Source organism: Spodoptera frugiperda, chromosome 31 (assembly GCF_023101765.2).
Source record: "Spodoptera frugiperda isolate SF20-4 chromosome 31, AGI-APGP_CSIRO_Sfru_2.0, whole genome shotgun sequence".
NCBI lineage: Eukaryota > Metazoa > Arthropoda > Insecta > Lepidoptera > Noctuidae > Spodoptera > Spodoptera frugiperda.
The window spans coordinates 3,489,342-3,506,975 of record NC_064242.1 but is presented as its reverse complement, the minus strand read 5'-3'; the positions used below and the strand labels follow the sequence as shown (position 1 = coordinate 3,506,975).

The following is a 17,634-nucleotide window of genomic DNA, read 5'->3' as shown; positions in this document are numbered from 1 at the left end:
TTCTCAGTTTGACCTGTATGTATGTATGTTTGTGCACGATTATCTCGCGTTTGGCTGAACTGATTTTGATGCGGTTTTCAGTATAGTATTTTTCAGACTTAGGAGAAGGTTTTAGGGATATTATCTGACTTAAAAATGGTAAAGAAAATTGAAGGCGGTTCCCATTTTTAAAAAAGTGTTTTAGTTCTCGTATACATTTTGGTCATATTTTGTTGATTGAGTTATCGTTTTAATTGATTTTTGACAACGACTCTATGGTCGCAGCCCGTAAATAAGCTACGTACCTATTTGGAAATTCTAACTAATAAGCTATTTAAGATTTTTTCGTCTCATATAGCAGTTTATAAGTACCTTTTAATAGAGTAGCATGACAAATCTAAACCTACTTAATAAGTAATGTAGGTAGATAGAGAGGGGAGTTGATAACACTACTTTGTTATCTACTCCCCTTGCACAGGGGTGAGCTATTAAGTACCGTCCGAATTCAAGCTCCCAAAACCTGAATACCCCTACATTAACCGAAAAAAGACATAAGTAAAACATGGATTAGCATTTTTTTTATACCTATTAACAATGTCTCAACAATCACTCGAAAAGCGACCGTATTTTACTTGTATTTAAAGTACACTTCAAAGTCTTTGTAAATAATTTTGTTTTCGCCTTTTTGTGTTCAAAAGCTTTAGTAAGCATCTCGGAACACGTCAATTGCGCTTCACTCAATGGGAGCGCTATTGAGGTAGGTTTCGACTGTTAGCCTCTTTTTTATACAAATATTTTAAGGGACGTGTATTTAATGTACTCAATATGTACCATAATAGAATGGTATTTCATTCAAAGAATGGAGATTAAGCATCTCAAAGGACTATTAAAGATAAAGGTCGTTAGTTCTGTCAGTATCAACGGAGTCCTTAGTTCGATAAAATAGAGAGAAGCTTTATATAATCTGTGCCCAAAAAAATCGTACATAAATTGAAGTCTTATTACCCGTTCGATAGAGTCAATGGAAACAAAAAAACAATGTTTTTTTTTGTAAATAGACTACAAAGGAGTACTTTTACACGTTTAAATTATTATAAAAATTACTCTGAGAAGAAATGTCGAAACAAACTCAGAGGTCATTGTTTGAATGTTAAAAATTGATTGTTAAAAATCCTGCAAAAGTTCTCCATACCCAAAATTGATAATGACATAAAAGTGACAATAAAAGTGTTTGAAAGAAAAGCCATCAAAAAGATAATGTTTCGTCGTGGTATTGCGAAATAGCGACGACAACACGGTTAGCACGACAACCGCATGGTTTGTTAAAAATTTTATTGCTGAGTCAAACCGAATAAGGGCTCAGTAAAATGTCTATTAAAAGTACCTAATTGCGGATTTTGCTTTAAAATCGCGATCACCGATAAAAAAATGTAACTCTTTTACTCTTATGTCTTAGTAACAATGTGAAATTACTGCAGAAGTCATTTGACATGATTTCAAAATCAACCGATAATAATGACGGATAATGTTAATGACTTTGAAGTTGATCAACTCATCTGAGCTTCTGAGTTCACGCGTTTTTGGTCACGAAGTATGTAACTGACAGGTGTCGCGGACAGGAGAACCGCTCACGCAAAACTATGGTAAATTACAATATTTACAGTACTTCGATATAATCATGCAGGCTGTAGTGGAAGCCGTAATGAGGAAAGGTCAAACACTTTGTCTTACTCGACAATTAGAGGATTAACGGCATAACCAACATACGGCAGCTGACAAAAGAGGAACGAGGATTCGTATCGCGTTCGCACTCTTTTGTCATAATGCAGCAACCCCAGGTGCTCAACTGGCAGCGGATATTTTTTGCTTGCCGGCAAACAATTAAATATGGTATTGTACCGCAAATGAATAGCGGATCCGGGGCGGACATGTCATTGCAAACACATAATGAAAAGTATACCTTTTATCCGGCGAGCCCTGTGTGCGAACGCCGGCGTCCGTGGCGGTAAGCCCCGGTGTAGTGTCGAGTGTAAGGGTGATGGAAGCGCCAAGGAGGGCTCCGGGCCGCGAGGGGCCGGCGTTGCTGCGCGTAGCGAGCGATGGGCGCGCGTGTGCCTCGAGGTCGGTTTGCCGGCGGAGTGGGCCGCGCTGTCACAGCCGGCGAGGGTGCGCGCGCCTGCACCACCGCGCATGCGTGCTCGTACGCCGCAAGCGATTAAACTAAATACACCAACACGCAGCGCCACTACATGTGCTATACTGGCGCGCTGCCGCCTTACCTACATACCGAGGTGAGCATTATACATATTTTTTATAATCTTCGGTTTTGACCTATATTATTTACTTATTGTGTATTACAACAAAGGTTCGTACCTTTGTTATCGTTTTGTAAGTACAATGAATGAGTCGAGACCTCGCAACAAGGTGTATTCGCAGCGAGGAGCTACATCAACAAAAGCTTTGACGTTTGATGAACTTTTTGAAAAATTAGGGTTTTTCTATACGTAGCTTTATTCCCTTTTTGTCTAGTTGCATGTGTGAGATGTCAATTAGTGGTGTTAATTCGTAATCATACTCATATCAAGACATAAAGAAATGGTTTGATAGAGGTGTATAGGCAGTGGGAGTAGTTGTTAAGATCAGCTGTTTGTATCAGGTTATCGGTGGGTAGTATCGATTGGCGGCACTTTCACCGCTGGGCGCGAACAGTTACTGTTATTCTATGTTTTGGCGCCGCTCCAGCAATGGCGGACACCCACCCTGTTACTAAGCACGCGCCATTTTCACGTCACAATTAGATAAGTCTAAGAAAAATATTCATCAGATAAAAATATGAAATATTTTTTTTATATTATTACGATATCAGATGTTTATACAGGACATTGAATGAAACCGGTGTATAAAGAGATCAACAGAGGTTCAATGTAGCTATCCTTCATGGTTCATATAATTCGTGATGTTCCTTTTGTCGTGTTTATAGGAGCGGCACAGCTGACAACAGTGTCTGTGTTTATGTCGTGCAAAACTATATTTTAAGGGCAGACAGACCGTTAGCAATGATGTGACGAATATATTTAGTAACATAATTTGGCTATTATTTATTTTAAATTTATGTGAGAGTTACAAATTAGATTCCATGGCACAAAATTATTTCATTCGGCATTTTTGTAATGGTAATTGACTTAATAATGTATAATTTATTAAGGACTCAATCAGCGTGAATTGTGTGTAATCGTAAATTGTACTAGGGTAACATAAATCAGTGAGAAATATGAAAACACTAGGTACCGACCTACATGCTACATATCATAAAGTGTTTACGCGTAGGAACGCTACGCGCCGTATCTGCATTGCTACAAACTAAATGAGACGTGAACATTTTACACCGAGGGTTTAAAATATTAAGAATATATTCTGAATATCTCACTGTTTTACATAAAACATAAGACATTAATATTGAATGAGAATGTTAAGTTTGAAGAGCTTTATTGTGTAGCAACAATCTTTAATGTAAGGATTTAAGTATGTCTATAAAATATGAAATTGCTTAAAGCAGCAAAATTACTTAGATACTATAAATAGGTAGTTATATTTATATTTAGTTGACTTCAGCAGACGTGTAATTGAGTACATAGTTCTTTTTATACCGAGTATAAAAGAAAACACGTTTCACTAATTTTTATTTTAATGTCCGTCTTGTAGATTATTTTAAAATACACACGTATTTTTTATTTCCTTATGAAAACAAATACTTTCGGCGGTGTGTCTAATATTTTTTCATTACCTAACTGACGGACTAAATAGATTTTAATTTTCATACTCCGTCATGATCCTTATTTGGGATAGGAACACAAAAAAATCTGATAGGGCTTCTTAAAGGCAGATTGGGTAGGTAATTATTATTAGAAAACCAATTCATACGCAAAATGTTTATTTATACATAGTCGCTGGTGGTATCAAAAAAGTTAAATGAGTTTTAAAACGAACTGAGAAATCAGTGTTGTGTTTTCTTGTTTTACGTACTTTTATGAGGAAAACATTACAACCCTCGTAATGATTTAAGGGTCAGGTGAATGAATTAAAATGGAAAGAAAACAGGAAAAAAGATTTTGATAAGTTTAATTTCAAAATGTTTTAGAAAATACATTAGTTTCGGATTCAATACGATTATTGTTAATTTGCTACCTACTGAATTTATCTTTGCAAAAATTATCCATTTTCGTTAGCACTTTCGTAGCTGTCTTCCATAGACAAGCATCCTCTGTTTAATAAGCTTTTAATGTATCGCCTTACTTGTTTATGCTCGGGAAAATAAACAACTTGAATTTTGCTGGAAGTCGGGGGCTTAGATTCATTTTATGAAATAATCTAAGGCTTATGTATAGCATAGTTTAGGTACCTACTTATCTAGATTTCTGTAAAGGTGTATCTACTTGAGCGCTGTTTGTAAACTTCGTGAGGAAACCTGGACTTATAATTTCAAATTATAAGTTTGAAATCGCCAAAAGCCTAAAGCGTAGGCCTTAAGCGAGGGTGGGTGGTTAATGCTTATTCCTCTTCTGTACGAAGAGGTTTATTTCTTAGTAGACGCAGTTATAGTCTGATAATAAAAAGAGTGCTGCTTAACTTATTTGTTTGGATGATCCAAAAATCATCCAAAAATCTGCAAAAAATGGGGATCCAAATTGTATCCCCATTTTTATGCCAGTATTTTTTGTCTTGAGCATCATGATACGTTTTTATTAATTTTAAAGTATGTAGCGCTCTATTAAAATGTGACGTGTTAGCAAGGGGAGAAAACTGACCAGATGTTCAAAGTGTAACAGAAGGGGTCATACATTTTTAAGTCTTTTAATGTTTTTAAAATTAATTCTGTTACTACAAGACTAAGTTAAGTAGGGATGGTGACAAATTCATTCATCTCTGTCATGAGCGATTTGGGGGAGCCATGCTTTGGCATGAATAGGCCGGCTCGACCGGAGTGATACCACGGCCTCACAGAAAACCTACGTGAAACAACGCTTGCGTTGTGTGGGTAAGGTTACCGGAGGCCTAATTACCATCCTAGTCCCCGATTTGCCCAATAACCCTTAAATTCCAAACCCCAAAAGGCCGGAGACGCACTTGTAAGGCCTCTGATGTTTCGGGTGTCCATAGGCCGCGGCGATTACTTACCATCAGGTCATCCGTCTTCCCATTAACCGGTTTATAACATAATAAATGATCACACGACAGACTTTGGATAAATGTGAATTATTATAATGTTGATGATTTTGGTTGTTTGTGAAATGATCATATTTTAAGATGATACCTAATCAGTTTTAAACTAAACACAAACAGGTAAAGATTTACATTAATCCTAGTATTAGAACTCGAAACGGGATATTTACCATGTTTTTCAATTTCTATGAGTTTCGATATTTCGGCACTGCACTGTTGCAAGCGCCATGATCACGAATGAACTGACTGTTCATCTCATAGAATTTAAAAAACATGGTAAATATCCCGTTTCAAAGTTCTAATACTTGTGTTAGTGACCATTTCAGTTTAAAAACTTATATTTACATTAATCGTTATAAAACTAACAAAACTTCTTTCTTAATTGATATGTTAACAAAACAATAGTTTAAACGCTTAACCCCATCTTAATAGCTAACAAACAATCGTAAAAAAATACAGAACGTCTGAAAACATCCATAAAAAGGGTATAGAGCAAAAAGAAAAACCACTTCACACTCACCTTCAAAGAAGGAAACAGACCAACCAGTTACTATCAAGATCTAGTTAAAGATCTTCACAGCATGGAATGTAAAGCACAAATACATAAGTAGAGGGTATTTTACCAGCATTGGAGTATGTGTTCGCTGCGGCTAGTGGTGCAGGTCAAGGACATTGCACAAATCCGCAGTCTCCTTCGCAAGCGTGACGCATTCCCCAACCAGCTAGCAACCCCTGTTGTAACTAGTGTCCGAATATTGTTCAAGAGAGAAGATCCCTCTATTGGGTAGTTTCCTTGGTCAAAAATAAATTATTTTGACAATTCAATATAATAAAATATCCCAAAATAATCGTACTTTCATTCATTAATTTGACGATATAATTATTTATTTAATTTTTATAATGAAATAAGTATGCTATTTGACGTAAAAAAATTATGACGTCATAAGTTGCGATCTCCTACAAAATTCATAGAAAATTAACGTTTTTGACATTTCGATAAAAGTATTGAATTTGAATTTGAATGGCAATAGGCTCACCCCCTATTACATGGGACTTTAACACAAATGGTGAAAAGTGGGTGTACATTGTATAGCGGCATTACGTGCCGTAATGTGCACCTCTGCCTACCTCTTCGGGGATAAAAGGCGTGACGTTGTGTGTATTGAATTTGACTAGTAGGAAACTAGCCTATTGCAGGGACCCCTATTAAAGAATATCTTAATATTAAGTAAAGAAAACAATTTAACTTATATTGAAAAAATCACTTTTATTAGTTGGCAGTAATAATGGCACTACTCTTATTTCTAATTTAGTCTTTGTTCCCATTTAATCATGTTTTGTGACTGTTTTTTAACTGACCTACTATGGACCCCTGGTACACATGCTACGGACCCCCTAGGGGTCCGTGGACCCCACTTTAAGAAACCCTGCTCTATTGAGTACTGTTTTATTTTTGTTAATGGTAAGGTTAGAATTATAATTAGGTTCTGTTGTTGGTCAGTCATTTTATTGCCTAGTTGATTTTATTATTAACACATTAAACGCCATAGGGGGCTAAAATGACTGGCGCTAGCGGAGTTTGAGATTTGCCTTTAACAGATTTTTGTTGGCAGTCAAAGTATTAATTTAGTTTATATCTATTTTTGCATCTAATTAATACAAAAATTATTTTGGATGTAAAAGAAAGAACATCGGGCATTTTTGTATGGGACACTTACCTACGGCGAACAAAAATAAAATTAGGTACGGTGGATAGGCAATTAAATCTAGTTCACAATGGTATAGTTCCCATATCTGTGGGTCGTGGCAATAAGGAGAAATTGGACATTTAAAAAATATTTATAAATGTTTTTGGGCAATAATTGAAGAGGAAAAAGGGAATCAAAAATAATTAAAACAACATATTTTTCTCTTAACTTTTGGCGAAGGACTGCGATGATGATGACGAAGGACTGCGATGTAGTAAGATAAGCTAGCTACCTGCGCGAGCGCAACATATGTATACCAGTTTTAGGACTATGGGCGAGAGTGAGAACGAAACATGCACATCAACTTGACGGATTTAGTCTGATTGGGTTTACAAAAATACCACGGAGTGATATTTTAACTTACTGAGCGGTCGTTTAGTAATTAGGAAAAATAGTCAACTTAAAATATCATTTTCATTTTACTAATTATTTCCATTTTCCCATTATTGTGAATCAAAATAACTACACAATATTAAATATGATTGCAAACACTTTCATTTAAAAATGTTTTGGTTTATGTTCGCGACTTTTAAAAAATCGGGTAAAAAACGCCCGATGTCCTTTATTAAACGTCGAAATATAATGTTTTTGAAATTTTCTGCTACAACTATTGAATTCAAAATTTTTGCTGCATTTACTATAGGATTACATCTACATTGAATTAGGTTATTAATATAGTGATTACTTTTTAATTGATTGCAATAGTTTATAATACAGGATGATGCTGATTGAGCACGATCGTATCATATTTGTATAATGAAATGGTGCAATGCAATGTAATGATATTAAATTCGACCCTTGAGTAATCTGTGCGTGACACAGGCACACAGGGATGTTGGATTTGAGTGTTGATTTTGTAAAACAGACCTTATACGAACTAAATCGACATAATATTGGAATTCTTACTTCTTTTTGTCCGCCTGATATTTATAAAAGAATGGTGCATGCTTTTGAAACGCCGATTTCACACATACGTGTGTAACAATGTAACTGCATGGTTATAAATGCAACTGCTGAAGAAAGGGCTTGATTCCTGAGTCAGACAAAAACTATTTAATGGTTCTTTTTATTTTGAAATCATGTAAGAGTCAGGAAGCGTGTCCCGAGTACGAGAAAATGGCTTAACTACATTCTATTGCAGTCGATTCATAGAATAATGTGCAAATGGGATACCTACGTAACATTTGTTCCGCGCACTGCCTACGTCTTCGGAAAATTGAAAGGTGCGATGTTACGTGTTATATAAAATTCATGTAACGAAAACAGATTTTGTTCTACATTGCATAGGTTACGCAATGTCTGCTACGGACGCCAATGACGACGTAACAAATAGCTACGAATTTTCGTAGTCACTCTAATTAATAAAACGTGACTTTTCGTAGCACTGACTACTACAGATTTAAAACATTTTCGTAGCCCAGTGACTACGGCGTAGCTACAGCTACATTAGTAGCGATATTTAACCAAAATCGGGTATTAAATAACATTTCGTTAATTAATTGATATTAAGAGAAAATTGGTGATTGGTTTTCCTATTAATGTGGGCAGTAGTAATGTACGTGGGCTGGAAATTAGTTCTCCATTACTACCTACGAGTGAAATTGGATCCTGAACGAAATCACTTGGGCGTGCTGAATACGTAATAGACAGTGGAAAAAATCATACCTTAGTTTTTCAAAGCTTTCATCCTATTCGGAGAATGGTTATCGAATAAGGAATTGAAATTTTTGACCAATAGGTACTTTATGGTTGGGTGTCGTGCCAAATTCATTCGGCATTTCGGATAGAGGTCAGACCAAATTCGTTGACCTGAAAATACACCAAGAGTCGAGGAATAATTTCTATCAAAATGCAGATATCTTACGTATGTACTGGCCTAACATTTCTTAAAATGGCGGACTTGTAGAATTATTGAAAGAAAATTTAAAAAGGCTATTTAATGTGGTCGGCTACAAAATACTATGATAAATGCGAAAGTACTATTATTTGTTTGTTACTTTTAGTGCAACGTCACGCCTTTTAGCCCCGAAGGGGTAGGCAGAGGTGCACATTACGGTACGTAATGCCGCTATTAAATGTACACTCACTTTTCACCATTTATGTTATAAGTCCCATGTAATAATAGGGTGTGAGTCCTATTGTTATTTCTTTAATATATACTGAGTATGATGATGGACAGGGACTACCTTTTATGACAAAATCATGCGGGTAAAGTCGCAAGTAAAAGCGAGAAGCTAGTTAGATTTCCTATTAAACGACTGAGCAATCGCAGAAGGGTTGCAAACGCGTTAGCAAAGCGTGGATAATTTGTCACTCGGTTGAAGTGAAGGGATCTTCACTATTCACTTTGATTGAACGAGGTAGTTAGTGTCAGATAGGTACTATCATCAACAGCAGCTTTAATAAAGGTCCATTGAACTACTTATTATTAACTATAGGTATTAATTTGTTCGTATTTTTTACATACTGTTTTAATTACGTGCCGTAATGTGCACCTCTGCCTACCCCTTCGAGGATGAAAGGCGTGACGTTGCATCGTTGTTATAATTATCTACATATGTAGTAATTTAAAATTACGAGCACTTAGTCCATTTCAAAAGAAAATAGGTCAAAACATTTTATTCATGATTTTATTTTGCGAATGAAACGTCTGGGAAGTTTGTCGAGCGTTGCCAAATTTCGTAGTAAGTTATTAGGTTTTAGTTTTTTTCGTTTTAGTAAGTCTTGTTCTAGCGTGATTAAAAGAAATAAAATAGGCCACTTTACATCCAGTGACTGTACTGTGAAAATTCGTTAGTTAATTTTTAGCTACGATGATGTAGGTGATGTTCCTATACTTACTGAACTTTTTATTATTAAAAACGCCTTCTAATCTTCGGGGAAGTAGGCAGATGTGCACTTACACGAGGCATTCCCATACTATTCTGTTCTGCATAAGTATTTTTAATTTTTGCACGTATTATACGTGTTCAGCCTTGTTATAGGCCCCATAAAGTCTCAGGTAATTAGGGTCGACCTTAATGCCACATAGTTTTGTAATCGTTGAATCTAAAAACAGTGCCATAAATCCCTTAATAGCTTAATAGTCAAATAAAACATTTTTTCTTTTTTTACAGATGTCGGAAAGTTCCATTGGAGGCGGAGATTGAGTAGCGGCGACCGTAAGACAATGGATGGATCATTGTTCCTTGCTTAACTACTTGTTACTACTTATTTATTGAGCTTTTTACACAAAATTATTGCATCAACCTAGTTAGGAAAAAAGACCTCAAAATAAATGACACTTTTCCTGCAACAAATTAAAGGTGAGTATCTAAAAGGATTTTTTTGTTGACTATAATATGAATCTGTTAATTGATTTTTTAAATCAATAATGAATTTCACGTGTAAAATATTTAAAGCGTGAGATCTGACGAAATAGATTATATCCGGTCGGAGCGGCTGGTTACTCAGTCTGTGGTTAAAAGTGACATTGACGTTTTAATAATTCATGTCAGATTGCTGATCGCTGTCACTGTCACTTGTTATGGTCGATATTGGTATTTATTATCAATAAATAATTATTGTAAAATAACGTTGTTATTAATACAAAAGAGACTTCAAATACATCTGACTAATTGTAGTTTATAGAGTCCCTTATAATAACTTCATCTTGGCCGTTTCGATTGGTGTTTAGAGTTATTTATGTATGTAATAACAACACTAAAATTGTTTCTCAAGAAAATTCGAGTAATTTTGTCGGCTTATCATTTCAATAACAACTAAAATTAAAGAGTGAATGTATGTAAAAGTTGTTTATGGAATATGTTTTAAAAGTAACCTTTTTCCTGTGCAGAGCAACTGAAGACCTTGAAGATGTCCAGATTCCGATTTGGACGGCAACATGATGGGTATCGCCTAGTGTCCAATGACGACAGCGGCTTCTCCGATGCACAATTCGAGGTTCCACCACCCAAAATACCATGGAAAGCAATATCTTTAGCAGCATTCCTGTTTGTTGTGGGCACAGCTCTGCTTATTGCGGGCAGTTTAATTGTAACTGGGCACATAGACACTAAGTATTCTGACCGACTGTGGCCTATGATAGTTTTAGGCTGTATCATGTTTCTGCCAGGAGCATACCACATAAGGATAGCATATTATGCATATAAGGAGTATCCCGGTTACAGTTTTGCTGACATTCCAGAGTTTGAATAGTTTTAATATGAAATATATAGGTTTACATTATGTGTTTTTGTTCATTAGATCTGTTTATAGGTTGTTTTCCATGTAGTTGTATGTTTCTGTTATATTTTATGCATAATTAACCACATAATATGTAGATTAATTTATTGAATGTTGATTACAATGTCCATAGCACATATATGTACTATAATATATTAGCTGATTTTTAGTAAAACTTTAATGTTAACATGTTATGGTGTACTTATTATTAGTCTATGTATGTATGTCTATTTAAATGTGATTTTAATTATAATGTTAGGTTGTAAGTAGCTTTGCTAAAAAACTATCCATTTGTGTTGTAACAATATAAATACAAAACATTGCAATTAACCTGTATATTTTATTTGGGTTCACTAAAATAAAATCAAGGAGTCATTTAGGCATATCTTTATTGACAGTGATCATAATTTTAATAAATAGATTGATAAAGTCACTTTTACAACGAGATTTTAAAGAAAATCAATTGATTCTCAATGATTAGTTAATACTTCCATCCTATCTAAATTGCACATGTTTACCTATTGGCTCTTTTACCTTTCCTAGTCTGTGGTGTGAAGCTAGTCTGAGGAAGAGGTACCGAGTGGCCTGTCTTTTTTAAGTGTTCAAACAGCTTATTCTTTGATGGGAAGTCTGTCTCACAGACTGCGCATCTGAGTGTCAATGCTGTGCTTGAATCTTCAGTTTCACTGGTTTTGGTCCTAACTGGTTTTCTTTCTACTGTTTTCTTTGGTTTGATATTCCTCTGTGTCTTGGGTAAAGCTGGCCTGTCCTTGGGTAAGGCGGCTTCTCCTAAGGCATCATCTGTAGGAGTTGTACTAGATACTTCATAAAGATTCTCTGTTGATGTTTGTGACTGGGACCCTTTCTTCAGATTAGCTTCTTTCTTAGCCTGTATTTGACTCTTTAGCATATTGAATTTCTTTGCCTTTCTGCTGCGTGACGGTCCTTCTATTTCATTAAAACTCATTTCATCATGACTGTCATTGCCTTCACTCTCCGGCATGGGTATAAACTTCTTTTTGTTCTTTTTCTTTTTATGACTCTTGGGTAAAGCCTGGAAAATAAATACAATCAATAAGTATATTTCTAAATGCTAAGGAAAGATAATTTTGCTAAATGCTACAAAAGAGGCAAATGTTCTTGGTTACAACAAATAGGTGCAAAATATTGTCATATCAAATATATACATTTTTGCTAACCTAATTATTTGCTATACAAGTTCTGAATGATTTCATAAAGCACACAATTGTGTATTCTTCTTATTTGAACCACTATGCACCCACCTAATGCACCAATAAAGGACCATAAAACCATTTTGAACAAAATTTTAAAACATACCTGTACTTTATCAGAGTCATCACTCAAAGTCTCCCTCAGATCAATATCATCATTGTCTTCAATATCTGAAGTAGAGTTGCCTACATTTTCTCCTTCCACCTTATCATCACCGTTGACTTTACCATCATCTACTTGTTCTTCTTTCGTCTCAACTTCCTGTTCATCAAGATCATCTTCATTCTCATTCTCATCTGATATCTCTAATTCATCATCAAATGTCATATTAGCTACATTCTCTTTATGTTTCTTACTCTTCTCATGATTCTCAAATGACTTGACATTTTTAAATAGTTTATTGCAAGCGGAGCAGTATAGATTTTTCATAGTTGATTTAGATTTTGTTGATGGTTTAGCTGTCGCCTTTGATGCTTCACTCGCCTGAAATTAAGAATATTGAGATATTTAGAATAAGCAACAAGTTATAGAAATATTGATAGTGCACTCGTGTAGTTAGACCTAATCCATAATAAAAAAATAGTCATTATTAGAATGACATGACACTATTTATAATTCAAAAATGGCGAAATCGATTTCACTAATAATTTGGTGGTGATGTAGCTTAAAACCAGGAGACAGAAACTTGGATAATATTTTTATCAAGGATTGCCCGAAAATCCTAAAGGAACGGGAAAAACGGGATTGTACATATGAAGTTGTGTGCAGAACTAGTATACTATAAAATAAAAACAAACTTGTTTTTAAAATACTGATGTTCAATCAAAATAATGTTTTCTATTTGGTCTGACAATCAACTGATTGGTCTGCTCAGATTCTGATTCTGCATCATCATTGTCAGTAATTGGCTATCATACCATAATCTTTTTTGTATGTCAATATCATTATAATAGATCCCATCCAAACATCTAATCTAAATAAAACAAATCCATATACAGGATACATTACTCTTTATCTATATGTCAAACATACTATGTATAAAAATTTAGATAATCTTACTAACATTATAAATGCGAAAGTTTGTGAGTTAATGTGTTTGTGTGTATTTTTGTTACTGAATCATGTCAAAACGGCTGAAGGGATTGGGATGAAATTTGGAACAGGGTTAGATTATGGTCTAGAATAACAGATAGGATACTTTTTATCCCACAGGAACATGGGCAAAGCCACTGGCTAAGGCTAGTACTAAAATACAGTAGGAACTCGATTATCCGGCTCCTGGTTATACGGATTCGCGATTATCCGGACTACCGACTTATTATATTATAAAATTACCTACAAATCGAATTTATGCAACATAACGTACATGTATGTATGTAATCTAAGAAGATGTATCTCATAATAATTATTAATAAACATTGATTTTCATTCATATGTGTTTGTTGTTTTTAATAAATACATAACATCGTATGTACAACATAATATGTATGCACAAAATTCGCTTTTCTTCGTAAATTCGATTATCCGAATGCCTAACGACAATAATTAGTCCGGTTAATCGAGTTTCTACTGTATGATAAAAGAGTTATCACATACCTCTTCAGTCTTAGAGCTTTCTTCATTACTACTTTCCATGCCACCCTCACTGATAGTGTCATCATCATCTGAAGACAGACCAAACTCTTCTGCTAAAAGTGACTCAATCTCACTCAATTTCTTCTGATAATCTTCGCTCTGTAAGAAGGAGCTTTCACCTTCTTTCTTCTTAGCTTCTTCTATTTCTTTCTGCCTTTGTATTATTCTTTCTCTTCTCACTTGTTCAGCCTGTGAAAAATAGAAACAAAATAATTTAATGTTTAGGGAATAGAGAGTAAAGTTCCCTAAGAAAAGGAGGATCCTCCGACCAGGCGAGGAGCTCGTGCCTGGCGGGCTTTCTGCCCAACTGTTGTTTGTTGGGTTTTTCTGTTATTTTATTCTTATAGTAAACAGGTTAAATATCATCATCAATTTAAATAGAAATTATATAGAATATATTTATTTCAATAGAAATAAACTAAAACTTCACATGTATGTGGTCTTCAAAATATTAATGCCACATGCTAAGAACATTTATTTTTAGCATGTGATATTTTTTATGCCATGCGGTTTTTACGAAAATATTAATAATTTATGTGGTATTTTATAAATTAATCTATGAATTCATTTCCTATAAGAAAGAAATTGACAGAATAGAACATACCTTTCTTTTATTTTCCTCTGCTTTCTCCTGTAACAGTTTTGTATGTTCTATTACTCGTTTATCCTTCCTGCGGACAAAGCTTACAAGCCTTCTGATCTCCTCATTTCTTTCTTTGCGAGCTTTCTGCCTAATCTTATTGTTTTCCTTCTCCATTAGTTTTATAACTCTCCTGTTGTCTCCCTGTGAAATTTCATATTGGTCCAACCAGACATAACCTGGAAAAAATTAAGTTTTTATTTTCACTTAAGTCTAATCAGAATTGAAAACATTAAATAAGAATGTGTGTAACGTCACGCCTTTTATCCCCGAAAGGGTAGGCAGAGCCCCAAAACCCTTGCACATCCTTTGCGAGCCGACCCAGTAATACTTTGCCTGACCCGAGAATCGAACCCGAGGCTTCTTGTGTGGCAGTTGCACAGCAACCACTCAACCAATGAGGTAAATAAGAATCTCTAAATAAAATAAATAATATGTATTTACTTTTATTAGTTGAGAATGCCATCCAATAAGCATAGAACTCATGGACTTCTTCATATGGTGTGGTGGAATTTCCAAATTTGGGAATTTTCGATACATCTTCAGGATCATCCAGGAAATCTGTTTCTTCTGCTATCAATTTGGAGAATACCTGGAAAATTGATAAAAAAACCACATTAAAATTTGATCTAGAGTAGGTTTTAAGTAATCTTGTGCAATAGTTAAAGCTTTAATTATATTTACCTCATTGTAAACTCCATAGAACCCTTGTGCATCGTCACCAAAACCTTTGTAACAGGACGGACTGAAGTAAGGGTAAACATCAAGGCTGTCATCATTGTAAGAGCTGCCAGCTCCACGCAATAGCTGCTCTCTGTGATTGTCATACCTAGAAATGAAAAAAGTTGATGTTAACAGTGATTGCAGTTGTTGAGAAATCAATGCAATTACAAAACTTCATTACATTGATAATCATTAAAAAGCTGTCGAAACTTACCAAGCTCTCTCTTGCGGGTCAGAAAGCACTTCATATGCATTCTGCACGAGCTGAAATTGCTCTTTCGCTTCAACCAAATTTTCTAAATTCTTGTCAGGGTGCCATTGCAGCGCGAGTCGCCGATAAGCTTTCTTTATTTCGGAGGCAGATGCTTCCTTTGGTACACACAATACTTCGTAGTGGCACTTCATCTTCTGGTCATATTCCGGTCACTTTCACAATATTTTTTCACAGCCTCGAGTATTAAAACACGAATCACAAGAATCCTTAATGTCAACGGAATGAAATTGAAATTAACAAAGAAGGTTTTCACTTGACTAGCGAATTAAATAAGGAACTTTACTTATATATTCAAAACGTTTTTGCAGAAAAATATTATCGATCTATTTTGAACATTTCAGCAGACACGACGTCCATGCCAAGCAGTATATAACTATAATATAACCACAACTACTGTCGACTGCGCTGCGATACGTCCATGCTTCATTCGGGTTTGTTTTTTTCCGTAGTGTTGCCACTTTTGAAAGGGTCTATTGTTATTATTTTCAATATTCTGCGTGTTAATTACATGAAAATATTATAATGTATTTAAAAAGTCTTTGACCAATTTATAAATGTTATATTTTTTATTATAATCTGATTATAAATTATATTATTACCGGAGCTCAAATGAATTATTTATTATTGGTTTTGGCAACACTAAATATATTTGTCACAAAATGACGTTCTAATAAGATTCGGTTCACGAAGAAAATGATCGCTAGCTTAAATACTTGCCTTTTTGATTATCAAAAAAGTATTTTATATTAACGCAGCAAAGCTTACGAATACCATAATGGTAAGCAGTCACTGTAGCTTTAATACTTTTGCAAGTGCTTTGCAGGCCATTAAGCCCTTTAACGAACCTATTTATTGAGTCATCGTTTCTAGGCAGGAGGTTCCCTTAATATGATAGTACACTATTATTTTGTACAAATTGTCGGTTACGTAGCGACGTTATGTCACCGCTACTGGTAGAGCTAGACCGTTCAAGGCATTTTTAATTACTCCTAGGGTCCTACAGTCCTACATGTTCTATCTTCACGTAGGGTCAGTGTATTTTATTGTAAACTCATGTCTATGTGATCTTTATTGCTTATCTGTCCCATACATCTTGTTTCCCATGGTCACACATTGTTCATATAATTTTAAATTGTTTTATTGCCGAACTGTTTCACAATGTCTAGATAGCTGCTCTGTATGAGATAATTTTGAATTAAGAATGTAATATTTGTGTTCACTTTCTGTCACATACCTAAGTTTATCGGGCACTTATATGAAGGTGGTGAAACGGGCGTTCAACCAAATAATATTATGTGGGTATCTACAAAAAATTGAACCGGTGAACTCCTGTCCGGTAGTGGCATTTTTACGTAACTATAGGCATCCATAATAATTATAATTAAGACGAAGAGATTGTTTGGATAGGATTGCCTTCCACGAAACATCACACTACCTACGCTTAATAAGAACTTAGTAGTGGCTGAAATCTCAATGCAGTCACTAATTGAATTCTAAAATATTTATAATATCCATTATCTCTGAATTGTAGGCAGGTATCTAGATTGTTAAGTATTCAAAATTTAGATATCTGCTATACTACTATTGTCACGTCTTTTTATCCCCGAAGAGGTAGGCAGAGGTGCACATTACAGCAGTAATGTCACTATACAATGTACACTCACATTTCACAATTTATAAGTCCCATGTAATAGGCGGTGAGCCGATTGCCCTATATCGGAATAGTATTTAACATTGTCAGACTCCGTGCTACTAATAAGAAATTTTCGAATAGCCGGAAAAATGCCCAGCAATATTTCGCCCGATCCGGGAATCGATCCAGCAGTCGCACTTGCAACCACTCGGCTCACGAGGCAACGAGGCAGTATAGCTATACTACTACTGCTTCATAAGTACCTACTTGAGCTTAAATTAGAAAGAGCGTTTCCATTCAAATGCTCTAGAATGCAAATTGGTGT

General features: G+C 35.1%; 3 protein-coding genes across 4 annotated transcripts in view; 1 reads left to right on the top strand and 2 right to left on the bottom strand.

Annotated features, from left to right (window-relative positions):
* The window catches only part of LOC118276066 (uncharacterized), a 39,157-nt gene extending 36,919 nt beyond the window's left edge, over positions 1-2,238 (bottom strand). Inside the window, exon 1 of the mRNA XM_035594203.2 lies at positions 1,940-2,238. Within this exon, the coding sequence (XP_035450096.2) occupies positions 1,940-2,171 (232 nt within the window). The 5' untranslated portion in view covers positions 2,172-2,238. The remainder of the gene's footprint in view (positions 1-1,939) is intronic.
* On the top strand, positions 2,127-11,501 carry LOC118276067 (transmembrane protein 230). Of its 2 annotated transcripts, XM_035594204.2 has the most exons (3): positions 2,127-2,270; positions 10,064-10,252; positions 10,783-11,501. In XM_035594204.2, the coding sequence occupies exons 2-3, from the start codon at positions 10,225-10,227 to the stop codon at positions 11,142-11,144; spliced, it is 390 nt and encodes a 129-aa protein (XP_035450097.1). In that variant the 5' UTR covers positions 2,127-2,270; positions 10,064-10,224; the 3' UTR covers positions 11,145-11,501. The 2 variants fall into 2 exon arrangements, with proteins under 2 accessions (XP_035450097.1, XP_035450099.1); XM_035594206.2 differs by lacking the exons at positions 2,127-2,270; positions 10,064-10,252 and adding an exon at positions 10,414-10,486.
* A 42-nt stretch (positions 11,502-11,543) lies between these two features.
* Positions 11,544-16,111, bottom strand: LOC118276065 (dnaJ homolog subfamily C member 21). Its single transcript, XM_035594202.2, has 7 exons — positions 15,617-16,111; positions 15,364-15,508; positions 15,124-15,271; positions 14,644-14,858; positions 14,001-14,228; positions 12,510-12,887; positions 11,544-12,225 (listed from the first exon to the last, which is right to left on the bottom strand). Exons 1-7 carry the CDS (start codon positions 15,805-15,807, stop codon positions 11,686-11,688), a joined length of 1,845 nt encoding a protein of 614 aa, XP_035450095.1. The 5' UTR covers positions 15,808-16,111; the 3' UTR covers positions 11,544-11,685.
* Positions 16,112-17,634: the final 1,523 nt, after the last annotated feature.

Bases quoted from the DNA above. Each gene is read 5' to 3' on its own strand.
- LOC118276067 (XM_035594204.2), top strand. From the start codon at position 10,225: ATGACACTTTTCCTGCAACAAATTAAAG. The intron at 10,253-10,782 runs GTGAGTATCTAA...TTTCCTGTGCAG, and splicing joins TTTCCTGCAACAAATTAAAG to AGCAACTGAAGACCTTGAAG.
- LOC118276065 (XM_035594202.2), bottom strand. From the start codon at position 15,807: ATGAAGTGCCACTACGAAGTATTGTGTGTACCAAAGGAAGCATCTGCC. The intron at 15,509-15,616 runs GTAAGTTTCGAC...TTTCATTTCTAG, and splicing joins GACCCGCAAGAGAGAGCTTG to GTATGACAATCACAGAGAGC. The intron at 12,888-14,000 runs GTATGTGATAAC...TCTTAATTTCAG, and splicing joins AAAGCTCTAAGACTGAAGAG to GCGAGTGAAGCATCAAAGGC.